Source organism: Prinia subflava, chromosome 5 (assembly GCF_021018805.1).
Source record: "Prinia subflava isolate CZ2003 ecotype Zambia chromosome 5, Cam_Psub_1.2, whole genome shotgun sequence".
In the NCBI taxonomy this organism is placed as follows: domain Eukaryota; kingdom Metazoa; phylum Chordata; class Aves; order Passeriformes; family Cisticolidae; genus Prinia; species Prinia subflava.
In genome coordinates this window covers 16,313,651-16,329,676 of record NC_086251.1, presented here as the reverse complement: position 1 = coordinate 16,329,676, position 16,026 = coordinate 16,313,651, and the positions used below count along the sequence as shown (strand labels likewise).

The 16,026-nt window shown below is 46.7% G+C and overlaps 1 protein-coding gene across 1 annotated transcript in view; it reads left to right on the top strand.

Moving 5' to 3' along the window:
- The window catches only part of TSPAN32 (tetraspanin 32), a 31,642-nt gene continuing 15,616 nt past the window's right edge, over positions 1-16,026 (top strand). Inside the window, exons 1-4 of the mRNA XM_063398169.1 lie at positions 1-197; positions 2,182-2,296; positions 3,565-3,662; positions 10,156-10,230. Coding sequence (XP_063254239.1) covers positions 132-197; positions 2,182-2,296; positions 3,565-3,662; positions 10,156-10,230 — 354 coding nt within the window. The 5' untranslated portion in view covers positions 1-131. The remainder of the gene's footprint in view (positions 198-2,181; positions 2,297-3,564; positions 3,663-10,155; positions 10,231-16,026) is intronic.

Sequence of the window (16,026 nt, the reverse complement as noted above, 5' to 3'; positions counted from 1 at the left end):
TGCATCAGCACGTGGTGGGGACTCCACTTCCTGAGAGGCCCCGCTGTGGCCATGCCTCTCTTTGGTGGAAACCCAGGCTTTATCAAGAGCTGGAGGGACCAACTGCCAGCTCTCTCTGGGGACAAGCTGCCATGGGACTGAGGTGCAGGATGAGGAGCACCAAGTGCCAGCTGCTGGTGACCAGCCTCTGTGTCATGGTGAGCAGGCAGGTTTGGGGGGATCTCTGCAGAACCGAGGTGAGCTGCTGCCTTTCCCATCCCCACGCTGAGAGGAGATGGTTTTCCCACGTTCTGTTTTTGGCGGGTGGAGGGCAAGCACAGCCAACTGCCTGAGTTATCATTGCACCATGGGCGGTTATCGCTGGCCACCAGCATCACCCCCCCTCTGATAGACTTCTGGTTTCTCAGGGCTGTCACACCACTGCAGCTCTTTCACAACTCAGCAGCTGCCTCCAAGGAGAAAGAAAAGGTCGCTGCTGGCAGAATGGGTGCTTTTCAGCAAAAAGATATTTGCTCCTGTCTCCTTGGAGCAAAAGAGAGAGGATGGACCTGCTGCAGTCACGCTTGCTGCTGGGAGGGTGGTCGACTGCAGGTGGGATCAGTGAGGATATGAAACCACAAGGCTTTGGTGGAAGTGTGTGTGTGAGAAACCTGTGGATCTGCACTGCAAAGCAAAAGCGATTCCAGGGACTCTTTTTATCAGCTTTTGAAGCAAATTCAAAGGGAGTTTCTGGACATCTGCTGTTAGAGCTGATGGGAATTGGTGGAAACTAGACAACACTTCTTGTGGATGCTTTGACTTGTATATTCTTGTTGCCTTTTCACTTCATCAAAACTTGCCAGCTTAATAATAATAACAACAAAAATAACGATAATCTATGTTTAGTTCAGAGAGGTTGGTGGCTTGTTAAGAGTGTAATTAAAAGGTAATACCTTATTTTTGGCCACAAATGAAGTTTCTAGTTTTTCTAAATTTCAACATTCCAAGACTGCAGTGGCTGTAAGGTGGTTCTCTCTTCCAAATGACAGAATATGGCACTTGGAGGAAATGAAAGGAGGATTGGTATCATGTTTAGAGGAGACATTAAGGCACAGCCGCTGCAGGTGGTTAGAATCATAATCTTGCTGTTGGTTGGATTTTACACTGGTGTTTCTCAGAAATCTGAGCTAACTGATGTTGCACTTAATATTTTGCTGGGTGTGGGTCAAGAAATGCAGTGATACACAGTCTGAAGGATCAGAAAGTGCCACAAATTAGATTAGACAAAATGGTATGGTTTGGATGGATTTAGTCTCTGAGACTGTAAGCCTCCAGCAAAAGCTCTTAGAAAATGTCACACAGCGGGGATTATGTTGAGAATGCACTGTCACGTTTGACACAGGTATAGCTGCCTCGTGTTTCCGTATTGTAAAGGCACAAAATTATGAAGCCTTATCTTCGGAGCTAGGGGTAGCCTTACATTTTGTATTTTCCAGGCTCATTAGACTAGATTTGGAGCTGGTTTTGCTGCTGGTACCTTTGTCCCAGCTCTGCCACCTGTCATGCTGCAAGGAGCCCAGCTCTAGTGCCATCAGAAATGTTGGTGACGTGCAAGTAGTTACCCCATGCCTTGGGCATAGTGGTACTCTCAGGGATGGGACAGAAGCAGACAGACCAGCAACACCTTGCAGAGACAGAAAACACCACAGACAGCTTAGAGCAGCACAGGACTCAGATCTTTGCGTTCTACCATTGGAAACAGAGCCAACAGCAGGCTCTGTTGACTGGTATAGCAAAGAGCAAAGCAGAGAACCTCACCCCTGCTCAAAATCCCTCTTCAAGCTGGAAGCCCTTACAGCCACTCATGCACAATTTAACAGCGTGGTGGCACTGCACAGGTGTGCTGAAAGAGCATCAATCCTTTCAGTTTTCTACATGAGATGGAAATTTAATCCATAGGCACTGGCCAAGAGACTGTGGGCTGCACAGTCTCACATGCACTCATTATGCAAGAAGAAAAACAGCTTTAGTATTTTTAAGTGTCTGAGGTTTGTCCTTTTATGTATTTTGGGGTACATGTGACGGACTAGGATGTCTGCATTTGCATGGGACTCAGGAATATCCTGATATACCTCAAACCTTTGTGTGCACCCAGCAAGAGCTGCTGCCTTGTAAATCCTTTCTGAAACCCTTCTTTTCCAGCTGCTGGGCCTCTCCATTGCCACGCTGAGCACAGTCACCCACTACGGGCTCCATTTCACCCTCATCAGCAACGTTTCCCTGGACAGCAACGCCTACAGGGTCATCCACCACACAGGTACGTTGTGGTCACATCCCAAAGTGAGACCTTTGGTGATACCCAGAGCTGCAAAATTCCTTAAAGCAATAGAAGAAAATTCAGGAGTATCTCAAGAGGAGGAAGGAGCTGGGTTTTGGAGGCTGCATTAGGACCAACACAGTCCCACAAGCACTCTCTTTCCCTGTATCAGATCTGCATGCCTGTAACCAAAGGATGCTGTGGGTGCACGGGGTGCTCAGGTGCTTCTGTGTTTGCACCTGTTCCTCTATTCGCTGGCCCCTGTGCTGTGGAAAGAGCTCAGGAGGAGCACTGGGGCTGGCAGGAGACTGGAAGCACAGAGAGAGGAACTAGGAAGAACAGGAAGCTGGAGCAGAACATGAAAAATTGAGGCTAGGAGGAGAAATGCTTGGCAGCACCTCTAGCTTTTCTGAGGAAATGTGCGGTATTTTCGCTTCCACAAGGGAGAAGTATAAACTGAGTCTCAGGTACAAGGCGGGAGCAAAGATAGCCCAGATACTAAAATACCCTGCTCACCACTGCTGCACTTGCATTTGCTGCTTCTCCTGAGCTGCACTCTGGGCTTAAACACACTCAGATCTTCTTGAGATCCTGGTTCTCAATTTCAGTTTAACAAGGCAGGTGTAAAAACTATGTTAGTCCAAGGCTAAGGTACATTCCTTCCCTGTTCCTACACATATATATTGGCATTGACTGCAGCCTTGCAGGCTCTTCCACCCCAGCCACCCATCTCCAGCAATGCTTCCACTTGCCTTGTTTGCAAGCATTACCTCTGCGTGGTTAGGCTAGCAAAGCCCTTTGCAGCGCTGTGGTCTCTGAGCCCTGCCCCTGGGTACTGGCTGTGATCCTGCCTGAGCCACAAGGAAACCAGAGGGCGAGTGTTGCACCAGATTAGCCATGCCCAGAGTCCTGATAGAGGCTGTGGGACAGCTGCTGCATGCCAGCACCCCCCGTTCGGGGGGATCCTTATCAGAATGCCGAAGTAATTGTCAGCTTCTGGTCTGTTGGGTGGACCAACACCGTTTTAGGCTGCTTCATTCTGCTGGAGCTGTGGGAACCGCTCAGAAGCTTACAGCCCTGCCAGACATACACAGCAAAGCATACAGAGACAGGGGGTATTGGATAAATTATAGAAAAATATCAGTTCTGCAACATGGTCATTTGGGTGGAGCCAGCTCCCCAAAATTTACTTTTTGGCCCCTCTCTGGGTGAAGCATCAGACTAGGCCTTTGGCACCTGACCACAATTCCCCTGTGTCTTCCTTCCAGCTTTCTACTTTGGGATCTGCCTGAGCATGACCCTGATCCTGGCAGCCCTGCTGAGCTCTGCTGCTACGGTGCGGGAATCGCAGTGCCTCACTGCCATGGTGCGTATCCATACCTGCAGGGAATGCCTGGGGGGAGCTTTCTGTCCCCTGGGCTGGCCCCCATAACGTGCAGTGCTGGGGGCTGCGTTGCCTTGTGCCTGGGAGAATGCTCACCTGGGGAAGGAGGTCCTGTTGTCCCACTTCGTGCTGCAAGAGGACATTTTTGAAAAAGCATGACCTTGCAGAGCTTTTCAGGCTGAGGATTGCATCATTCTGTGTCTAGTTTCTTTTGCCAAGGTCCTGCGTATGCAGCTTTCAGAGGGAAAGTGTTTATCTGCCAAGCAACTACGGTGATGACAATTCCCAGGGTATTTTTTTTCTCCTCATCAAGTCAACACATGGTTTGTGTGGGGAAGCCTTAGCAGTGTGATTTTGAGTCTCACATGCTTCCCCTGACTTGTGACAGCAAAATTAGCCCCTCTTTTTCGCACCTCTCTGCAAACATCCATACAAAGCGTGGCAGCAGGCATGAGGGATTTGTGCAGGACCCAGAATTTCAGCCTACAAGGAGAGGGTGGAGAAGTAGCATAGGAGTTGAAATCCACCCTTTCTCCTCTGCATCAGCCTGTTTGGGCCTGGGCCATGTTGACAGTAGTAAACTGCACTGTGAGCTAAGCCCCATTTCAAAACAGAGCCTGCATGTGGGGCTTAGCCTGCACAGAGCCTTGGAGCTGGAGGGATAAGTGGTAAAGTGCTGCTCACTTCATGTTTTCCCATGTGAAGGGCAGGAGTTAACAGGTAGGTTGTTGAGCATGAAATCTCGCTTAATATAAAATAATTGCATTGCTGTCATACACTAACTTTAAAGAGATTTATCTAATCTATGTAATTGGGGGAAATTATACTGATGGCAGAAATTAGAATCTGACACCTGAAAATTCAATGCAAAGCAGCCACTGAAATGAATGTTTTCACCTTCTTAATACACCATCTTCCTTTCTCTGAGATGCCCAAAGGGGCCTGAGATCCCATGAATTAAGCAGAACATGTGTAACTCCCTTCTCTTTTGCTGAAGTGTCTTTAATGTGTGCCTGCAATTACCACATCTAAACCAACAGATGGGTATGTACAGATCCATGGAGAATGTCATGGCTGCCTGAAGAGACAGTCAAACTTCTCTATAATGTTTATTTGTTGCCTCCCTCTCTGGTATAGTTTGGGGCATTCCTCTCCATAGGACAGGCTGTTGAAATAATCGCCATTTCTTGAAGCGATTGTTAAAGAGCACCAGAATACGCTGAGTATGAGTGTATGCTGCTGTCCAGAGCTGCTGTCAAAGAGCACTGTCCAAGGGCCACAGGGTGCTGCTCTCCCTTCCTGCCGTAACGTGGATCATCCTTTCCTCCAGCCCCCCATCATCTCCCCCAGCCCGGCTGCTTTGGGGTGTCACAGCCAAGCTTTGCTCTCCTCTGGCTGGCAGAACCCTCAGACTGGCTATTTACTTCTGTGTCTCCTAGCGCATCCTGTTGGCTTGTTTTTAGCTTCCACAGTTTGGGTCCTCTGGGGGATGTGGCTGTCCGCATGCCCTGGTGGCTCGTTAGTAGGGAAGTCACGGTATCGCTGCCACGCGAGGAGCAGAGGAGGGGTGCGAGGTGCCCTCCCCGCAGCTGTGGCTGAGGCTTCACCCCGCGCTGCTCTCGTCACGGCTGCCTCTCGGCTGCCTCTCGGCTGTCTCGGAGCTCCGTTCCCGCCGTGCCGGGCCGAGCCGTGGGGCGGAGGCGGGCGGGCCGCTGGCAGCCGCGCGGGGCCGCTCCAGCGCCGCGCTCCGGGACCCGCCGCGGAACGCGAGCAGCTCCTGACCCCTGCCGGGTGGTGGCACGTCCCCAGCCCTCGGGAATTAGCGGGAACCCCGGGAGACGCCCAAGAGTTGGCCATTAGCAAGGGGATTCTCGGCCCCAAATCGTTCAAGGAGCTCATCGGCGTCTTAAGTCACACGGGGGGGGGCTTTGCCTATTCCTATAAATCGCCCCCTCCCCTCCCAACCGTGTATTTCACCTAGGGCCAGGTCGCCGCTTGTTTTGCCCCCAGTTCCTATTGCCAAGGCACACATTTAAACTGATCTGCCGGCAAGAAGCGAGAGCAGGGAGAGCCAGCCCTGACTGCTGCAGCGAGGTGTAATCTCAGGCAGGAGTGGGGTTTGGCCCTGTGAGGCTCCAAAACTGGTCAGTGTGCTGTCCAGCCCTGCTGATCCTTGCTGTGCTGTCGCTCACAGAAACGATCAGCCCTGCTGCTTGGAGCATTTTTCCTCCTTCTGCATTAGAGAGTCTTTAATCTTTCCCCGCTATTGATTTTAAAGGACTTTTCCTCCCTGCACAGAGTGTGTCTTATTTAGAAGACCATTTAATTCACCCTTTAATCAAAGAGGGAAGACACCAGACTATTTGCCTGACTTCTGTGGCTGTCCAGGAAACCAAGCCACGGTTGGGGGATGTCTGCATCGACCACAGTGCCACTTGGTAAACCAGCCACCCTGGGGGAAAGCTGACAAGGATGCAGACTGGGTTTACAGGAGCATTTTTTTTGTCTGTTTGGATTATATATCGTCATGCTGCCTGGGTGTCTGGAGGTTTGTGTGCCTACAGAGGAGAAGTCTCTGGTCTTCGCAGGCCTTCCTGGTGCTGCTCTAATAACAGTAATGGGTGCACAGTGGTTAGAAATCAGGACAGGTCAAACTGGTTTGAGCACACATGTCTCAGGAGATTGTCTTCTAGCTGCATTAGCACATCATGAGACCAGACAGATGCTACTGTGCATCCAGTGCTGCTTGTGAGGAAGCTGGTTCCAAGAAAGTAATTGAGAACTTTAGGATAAAAAATTATGTCCTAAAATCCAGGAATATTACACCTAAACCTCCTCTTAAACAGAAAGAATAGCAACAGGCTTATTGACTGTCCTCCAGCTCAGGCAAACTCTGCTTTCCAGTGATCTATGGCCCATCATGCAGTCAATCCTGAATGTAAATATCCTGCAGCTCTCACAGCCCCTGGAGGCCACGTTGCTATTGAAGGGGAGGAAAAGGAAGGAAAACAACAGTTTTCCTAGTGCTGTTTGCACAAAGAAAAGACTCTAGTACCGGTGAGGTTTACAGCATCATGTGTTGTTACCTGGTCAGACAGAGAAAGGGAAAGAAAAGAAAAATCAGGCATCAACATGCCAACCACAATATCCCAGCTGAAATTCTCACATCTGAACTTTACAGTCTAAAACCCACTAGTATAGAGGAAAATTTGTGTTCAGGATGGAACAGATGTTCCAAAAATATTCAGTGGAAAAAACCTCAGTGAATGCCCAATATAACCCAGTTTTTCATCAAGATTGATGAGCTAATAGGGCCAGCACACAGCACTGTTTGCTTTATTATACCCAGGTGTAGGCCAGTGTGTAGAGGGTCCTTAATATCACTGCAGCACACTTCAGCATCTTCCTTTCTAATTTAATCTGCCTCTTGTGCTCTCCCTCATGGTGCAACACTTCTGAGTGAGGCATCTGTGTGCCAGTGCCAGGGACAGATTCCTCTTTCAGACTGATGTCACTGACTCGTGTTTGCTCTGTGGAAGGGCAAAATCACTGCGTGCTCGTAGATGAACTGGGTCAGGCAGGGAGGGACACAACCTGATGGATGCCATCTGAAGTTTGCCCCCCCTTTCCCTGCCCCTGAGCTCTGCAGTGGGGCAGGGAGTTGGCCTTTGCAATGACCACAGCAGCACCAAAAAGCAGCTGGAGCAGAGCAGGGCAGAGGTCAGCTCCTTCCCTGGAAGTGTAGGAGTTTACCAGAACACAGCTACAGAGCACAATATGAGCTAAAGGATCCCTCCCTCATCCAGAGCAGGCCTCCTTCACCAAAGGAGAAGTATCAGAAAGGTGAATTAAACACCAGCCAACAGGCAGGGTGCTGTTCCTGCCGATTCTGCTAAGTCTGTCAAAGAGAAATTTTTCCTTGCAGCAAGAATGGAAGCGAGGGCATTCATAAAAGAGTAATTGATGTCTGCCTGGTGACAGCCCCCTCCACGGGGCTGGTGTGGCTGTCTTGCAAAGGGAGCAGGCAGCAGCCTGTGGCTGGCTCCGAGGAGCTCCAAGGGTGTGGAAGATGGTGAACCAGCCTCAACCCTTCCACATTTTGTATGCAAACTGCACGTTGCCTTTTTCTTTTTTCCTCCAAGTGTCTTCTAATGTAATTAGAAAGTTGCTCTTCCAAAAGTCTCTTGGCTGGGAAGGGAAAAAGCAGGCTATAATTCATTTATAAGATGTTCTCGGAGACGTGTAATTGCTGTGCACAGCTGGATGGAGGGGGAGTTTCCCAAAGGGCTGCGTCTTGGTATCCCCAGAGAAGCCCAGAAGAAATAAAGGGAGAGCTGATGCTGAAGGACTGAGATGTGGGGTGGAGCTGAGGAAGGGAAGAAGAGAAGGAGGATTTTTATCTGATGGGGGTTCTGGCCCCAGAGAGATGTAAGTGCTGGAGCTGGTGGGGAAAGGAATGGAGAGCACAGAAAGCTGGGTTGTCACTGGCATCCTGTTGTTCATGGTCTCCAGGTTCATGGTGGGTCACCTGAATTATAACTTTAATGGAATGATATGCAGAAGAGTGATCACATTGCTATCATTGCTGGTTTTTCCATCTAATTTTCTTTTTTTTAAATGTTCTTGTCTTTGAACTTGAATTTGGTGAAAATGCTGTTTGTTTGGTGGGGAAGTTGTTGGAAGCAGTGCAAAATGCAGGGTGTGATCCTATTGAGGGGCAACCTGACGTGCCTGTGTAACCTCACCTCCTCTCTCCAGTTTGTGCTGTACCTGCAGGGTTGAGCCCCACACTCCAGCTGGGTTTTGGTTGAGATATCTTGCCCTGCAAGCTCTTCCACATCTTCATGACTTGTAACCACCTTGTCATATCAGTGTTTGATCAGACTTTTCCTCTCATCTTCTTTAGGATCTTGGGTAATCTCATTTTAGCTCCTAGCAAGGCAACGAGTGATCTCATCAGCTATATGGCCAGGCAGCTGCCAAAAAAATAAATGAAAGGAGAGACTGGACATACATAATTTAAGATTTTTCATAAGAGCTGTACCAAGGTTTTCCCCAGTGTCTGATGCAGAGCCTGAAACAAGGCAGCCCCCCAAAAATTGGTGAATACCAGTGGCAATCTTGTTCCAGGAGCAAAGTCCCCAGGCAGGGCAGAGAAACGCAGCAGATGGACAAGAGCCAGCAAAAGGATTTTACTGGCACATTCACTTTCATTTCCAGGATTTGAAGTAACACATTTTTCTTTCTTGTTGTTTATGCATGAGTTTGGAGCTTTTTTTTTTAACTATATCTTTTAAGCAATGTTCTTCTTCCTCTCTTAAGCTTGAATTTGGTAAAATATCATGAAAGATTTAAACTTTTTCAAGTTATTTCAACTGTATCATACAATGAAAACAGTCATAGAAAAAAATTAGAAATCAAAATAAGGTGCAGTCAGCTGGGTAAGTTTCCCACATAATGTTGTGTTGAAAGAGGCACAGCTTCATGGAAAAACTTGTATGGGCATTAATTTTCAACGAATGCTTATTCATCCTCTTTTGTTTTTCCAAGACTGAGCTGTGGATTCATATTGGATGAGTCCATTTAGCCTTCAAATGCTTTACAGGCACTTTTTTTTTTTTTTTTTTTTTTTTTTTTTTTTTTTTTTTTTTAAATGTGAACGACATCCTTTGGTCCAGCTGTCCCAGCAGGCTAGTGCCTTTTATATCAGGGTGTTTGGGTTTTTTGGTCCAGATTTGTTCAAATAAAAACACAAATAAAACCACATGTAACTTCCAGCTCTGCAAGCCTAGGGAGGAAGACAAAAGTCAAGTCATGTCCTGCATCGCTGCTGTTATTGTTTAGACACTTCAGGGGCAGTTTCTGGCCTTGATTATATTTCTGTCATCCTTTTGTCTAACTAGGATGGCTAAGGAGGGCAGCTTGGCCATGCAGCTGCCACCTTGCTCACAGATTAAGTCCAGCTCCTCTTCCAGAGCAGGTTAATTTCTATCTCTGTTCCAGTTATTTGCTTCTTTATGCACTATTCATGTGGGTTTTCTCCTCTTTGAAGCCAATAGCCAAGTTTTAAATGCATGGGATTGAATCCCGTGAGGAAAGAGATGCTATTCTGGAGCACAGTCCTGCAGCAGAAGGGAAGCATACTGTAAATATAATGTTTTATGCCTCCTTTTCTTTGTCCAGGAGGAATTTGGGCAGAGTAGATTAACTGCACTGCAGAAAGCTGCCTGTTTTTTTGGTCAAACTCTTCAATTGGCCACAGTGTAATTAGAGGGTTCCTGATGGGGAACCACATTATTGTCCATCTAATTTCTTTTAAGTAACTGACATTATGAGGGATATTAAAAGAAGGTGATGTCTAAACTTTAATGAAACTTGCTCAAACAAGCATATTAAATATGTCCTGATTATGTTTGCAAATGGATAATTTTCTCCCCAGGCTGTAACTGTTGGTATTTTTCCTCTTTATCCTCAGGGATTTTTCTGTTTTGCTCTGGCCTTTTGTGGATTGATCCCAGCTGCCTGCTGGAGATACACACACGGCGCAGAGGTAAGTGTTGGCTGCTAGGAAATACCACCAGCATCTCATCAGAGATTTTCTTTTGTAGCAACTACTTCTCCCATAGAAGGGACATCTGGTGTTAATTAAGCCATCCATATTGAGGTCTGTCAGATCCATGCTCTGTTGCATCTGTCCTTTGGAAGAACAGGGTCACCTTCATCAGCTGCCTCTTCAGTGGGATCATCTGAAGGGAGAAGCTCCTGGAAAACCTCATGCAGAGTGAATGCTTTGTTCTGAAGGCAAAACAAAATGCAAGTCTCCTTAGCTTTGGGATTTTTTTTTCCGGGTGTGTTTGCTTTGTTTTGTTTTAAATTAGATGCTTGACTTTTGAAAAGTAATTTCCAGCTGGTTCTAATTCCTGCTAACATCAATTGGGAGCCTCTATTTGAAGGCAGTGGCAGGTTGTTCTCCTGGCAGTGGCCAGGAGTGACAGCCAGGAGATGTGTTTATTGACATGCAGCAGTGGTACATGAGAAACTCAAGAGTGAAAAATGGTGTTTTGGGTCACTATTGTGCTGGACCAGAAAGAGAATATAGGAGGCTGGATTTGGAAGAAAGTTGGGTTTTGAATTGTTAACCCAGAGCTTGCTGGTGCTGTGGTAGATGGATAATGTGGGAGATCCAAGGTGCTGGGTTAGTTGGTTTTAATTCCCCTTTTTTTGCATCCCTGCACTCAAAAAATACAAAATTTGAGAGACTTGGGAGTGTAAAAAAATCATGACATCTCTCTTTTGAAAGCACAACACTGGTATTTTTGGCAAGTACCCAAATAATTCAGAGAAATGCTTGGAACTTTGATAGGTGTTTCATGCAGTAGCTCAGTCCTCGTCGCTATTTTGGTTCTCCCCAGCCCCGGGCACATGCCATAATCTGCAATGTTCTGGGCACCACTGAGGATGTAACATGAAAACATCATCCCCATGCATTAGGGATTGATGCTGCCAGCTCATCTTTTTAGGGTTACATATATTGGAGGTAATCAAAGACCAGTCTGAAGTGTCAGAAGGCTGGCCTTGAGATTTCCTTGGAGGGAATTTCCTTGGATGGAAGAGCACAACTCCATCAAAATCCTGGAGACTCCGTCCATACAAGGACTGTGGCCATTGCTTTTGCAGGCACAAGGAGCCCTGTCCTGTAATGGTTCAGTGTCCTGTGGATAAATTCAGTCCTTCTGAAAGTGGAAGTCAAGGTTAAGGTGAGGGATAAGGTTCTGCTTTTCTAGAAAATTCTCCCAGAGCTGGCCAGTGCCTACAGGAGTCGAAAATCCTGTGAAATGTGCAGGTGGCTACACTGGACCAGGCTAAAGTTGTTACCCAAGGTAGGGGCTGTTGGCCAAGGAGATTTTTGGCTGACCTGCTGTTAGCCAAGGTAGCAGCATAAAAACCCAGCAAGCACATAGCAATGGTTTTTCAGATGCCAGCAGCTTGTGGCCCAGGTCTCTGCTGGTGGCACCTGCTGGTGCCTTTGCTTTTAATGTTCTCCCTGGGTTTTTCCTCTGTGAATTTGTCCAACTGCTTTGGAAAAGTTAGGGTCAGTGCTGACGGCACAGCAGCATCTTTTATCTGTACACTTAACTGTCTGAAGTGGATTCAATCAGAGCTGAGACATCCATGAAAAAATGTCTTTCTACAGACTCTTTATTTTTTTTCTTATTGTTTCAGGCAAAACTACCAACATTTATTACATTCCCTCAAACAGTTTAATATGGAAATAATTGGGTTTTCTTGACCAACACAGAAGGGAGCACACTTTCCTCCTTCTTCTGTAGATGCTAAATTGTCGAGTGAAGCAAAGGCCGTGTCAGTAAAGAAGAAATTGCACCAGAAACTGTCTGGTTGGCATTGTGAAATTGTGTTTTCTAACTAGACTATTTAGTTTTACTGTTAATCCACATATTTAGTGTAGGACATTAAAAGACTGCAAGAAAAGGGTCGTATGTTGGGTTATGTAATACAGGGATGTGCCATGCAAAAAATATTTTGCTGAAAATATTTAGAGGAGTATTGCTTTGTATATCTCTATCACTACATCTGTTTTTACTTCAAATTATTTTCATGGGAGTTTTTTTGCTGTGAATGCCCTGCCCACAAATGAACCCATGGTTATGGTTAGCTTTGGAAATCGGTTGGGTTTCTGTAAGCAAAACAGCTTCCATGAGGCAAAATTAGGGGGTTTTGTAAAAGGTTGACTTTCTGGACAAAGAAAACCAGCAGTGTTTCTGACAACAGAAAAAAATACCATTAAAGACCATCTTGTATTTCTCTGCTTTCTAAAATCTAAGGAAAAGCAGGGAATATAAATGAGGAAGATTTAATTAGGAGTGTCACTTACAGAACATTGTAAATTTAGTTTCGACTGAAAAGTAGCCCATCTCACTAGAGAAACATGCAGATGTGAGAGAAAAATACAGATGATGGAAAGAAATGCAGACGTGCCTGCCCCTCCAGGACAGGAGCACAGTGATATAGAAAACTGAATGAAGTAAGGAGAAGACTTCTGAAGTCTCATTATAGAGCTGTTTGTTTGCTTGTCTTTCTCAGAATAAAGAACCAAATTCAAGCAGGTGTCCTCTGCTGCCTACTGCATGTCAGTACTTTCAACAATAGTTAATTGTGGTAATCTGTGGGGGCGAAATCAAACCCAGCCAAGTGGGTGGGTGTCTTGTAAGCCTGATGGGATGTACACAGCTATCGAGAAAGGAACGGAGTTGAGGATGTAAAACAGAATATGGATGGATATGGCCATTACATGTGCCTGAATCACTAAGAGCACCGAGTGGTACTGCCCCCACGTTCATGGCTAGAACAAAACTTTCAGTTTTTCCCATGAAAAGTACATTGACTTTCCAGTGGAATGCCAGACAGAAAATTAGGCTGTTCATTTTGGAAATGCCAGCTGGGAGCTGGTGTCAGTAGTCCCTGTCCTCTCCCTCCCTGCTGGCAAGGGGCCAAACACAGGCAGCTCTGAAAACAGAGTCCTCCCCTCCCTTTGCAAGCCGGGGATGGGAGGTCTCCCCTGCACTAATCCATGGCAGTTGCTCCAGTGGTTTACTCCTGTTGGTAAAAAAAAAAAAGATTAAAAAAAAATTCTACATTTTCTTCATAAAGCAGACCCCTCTTACAGAAACAGTAAAACCCAATACTCAGTTGAAAAATTGTTTCCATGGTTATTATCAAGAGACAATAGGTAGAAATGTTGTTTGAACATGATGAAAATGAGATGTCCATTTTGCCTGTGTGGCTCTTTCAGGGCCTTTTTTATAGTACTTCCTACAGAGAAGCTGGGCAGGGAGGAAAGGAAGAGTTATTTGTAAATGTTTGATACTCTCAGACCTGGGCACTGTAAACAAAATGAATCTTCTCATTTCCCATTTTTTTTCTGCTTTCATGACCTTCTGTAACTTCTGGATGAATTCTTTCAGACAGATGTTGAATGTTTTAGTTTCAAGTGATCCACATTCCAGATGGACTTGATGTCACCATAGTCTGTTCTCATAAAGTGATGTACGCCAGACATGCAGCAGTCATGAACCTCAGATTTATCACGCTTCATCCTAAAAGGCTGCATCCCAATAGTTCCTCTTCTTGGTGGGAGACGTGGTCTTGGTAGGGAAGTGTTGCAAACCTGTCTGAGGAAGGACAGTGGCGCAATCAAAGCGAACCAGACACCAACGTGCATGGGAGGGCAGAGGGGATGGGATGACCTCTACACAAGGTCTTTGCTGGAACTGCTGTGGTAACCACAGAAATCATGAGGTTTTCGGATGGTTTTCAGACACATTAGGAAGTCCTGGTTCCTGAAGCTGAAGAGATGAGTCTTGTTTTCCAAAGTTATTTTTATGGCAGTTCCTTTCCCACAAACTGCTGTCTGTTTAAGTGAGGTCCCTCTGTCATTCACAGCATGGCCAAAAAGAGCAGGGATGTGGAATGCAGAGAGGGATGTAGGAGAGACATGCCACATCTAGCACAGCTGGTGGGGAGGGCTGCTGCTTCCTCCTCCTGCTCCCCAGCTTCCTTTCTCTCCTCACCCATTAACTGCTGCTTTACAAACCTGTCTGCATAGGCTGGAGCAAAGCTGTAATTGCAGCTGCCATAGAGAAGGTTTGGTACTCTTACTAACCAACACAAAAACAGAATCATTAAGGTTGGAAAAGACTTTCAAGATCATTGAGTCCAACTTTTGACTGTCAACTAGACCAGAGCACTTAGTGCCATGTCCAGTTATTTCTTGAATACCTCCAGGGATGGTGTTCCACCACCTCCCTGGGCAGCTCATTCCAATGCCTGACCACCCCTTCAGTGAAGAAATTCTTCCTGATGTCCAACCTGAACCTGGAATAACTTGAGGCTCTTATGCTGTCACTTGTGCCCAAGAGATGAGACAAACCCCCACCATGCTACAAGCTCCTTTCAGGTAATTGCAGAGAGCAATAAGGTCCCCCCTGAGCCTTCTTTTCTCCAGGCTAAACACCCCCAGCTCCGTCTCACTGCATTTCCTCTCCAGACCCTTCCCCAGCTCTGTTGCCCTTCTCTGGACATGCTCCAGCACCTCAATGACTTTCTTGCAGTGAGGGGCCCAGAACTGGACACAGGACTCAAGGTGCAGCCTCAACAGCACCCAGTACAGAGGGACAGTCACTGCCCTAGCCCTGCTGGCCACACTATTTTTGATACAGGCCAGGATGGCCTTGGCCTTCTTGGCCACCTGGGCCCATGCTGGCTCATTGTCAGCTCTTACCCAGCACCCCCAGGTCCTTTTCCACCGGGCCCATTTCCAGGCACTGTTATCTAAGTTTGTAGTGCTGCATGAGGCTGTTGACCTAACTTGATCAAAGTGCAGGACCCAGCATTTCGCCTCCCTGAACCTGAGATTTGGGGTTATGTTCTGGGCCCTGCTGTGAAAGAGGCCAGAGGAGTTTCTATTCCACATCACCTTCTGCTGTTCCCTTTCTCTGCAGCAGCTGAGCCAGTTCTTCCAGTAACCCTGCAGCCCTGGCCCCATAAACCAGGATGGTAGGGTGGGTCTGTGACACTAGAATTGCTGCAACATAAAAGGAGTTTTGCAACAGAATGAGCATTTTAATTACAGAGATTTATTCACAGGTAAAAGCATAAAACAGATTAAATTACCATTTTCCAACACAGGAATTTGAAACTGGTGCAAGTAGTTGTCCATATTTCTGTACAGTCCTGATTCTCCATGTCCTCTGAATAAAGAGGTTGCTTGGATTTGCGCTAGCTGCAATGATATGGTGATCTCTTGATTATCAAAGGGTTTCTCAGGTTGCTGGGTATTTTCAACACAAGTTTCACCTGTGGCTTTTGGCTCCACGTGACTAGAAAGGCATTAGCCCTTCTGTGCTGCACTGCTTGTACTTCAAGAATAAACACAAGGATTTAGCTTTTTATGGGCAGGGAATGAATACAAGCCATTCCTTTATATCCTGATTCTCCTGCGGCCTTGCTCTGCTTCCTTCAGAGGAACTTGTCTGCTCTCCGCTCCTCACGCTGGGAAGTGGAAATGGAGTGTTCCATGCCTTGTTGGCAAGCAAGGTGGTGCCTTTTGAGATGGTGATTTTCTAACCTGTTAGAAAGCCTGGGGTACACGGCTGGAGTTAACAGTTGCAGCTGTTAAATAAGAAACATTGCCACACCCGGGTCTTGTTAAACAAAGCGGTTTCCCTTCTCCCTTCTCTGCATATGGAACCAGCGCTGGTCTTCTGTCTGTGGTCTCCCTCCCAAGGAGCACCTTTGCAAAGCCAGAGGCAGCATTGCCTGGGTCTGC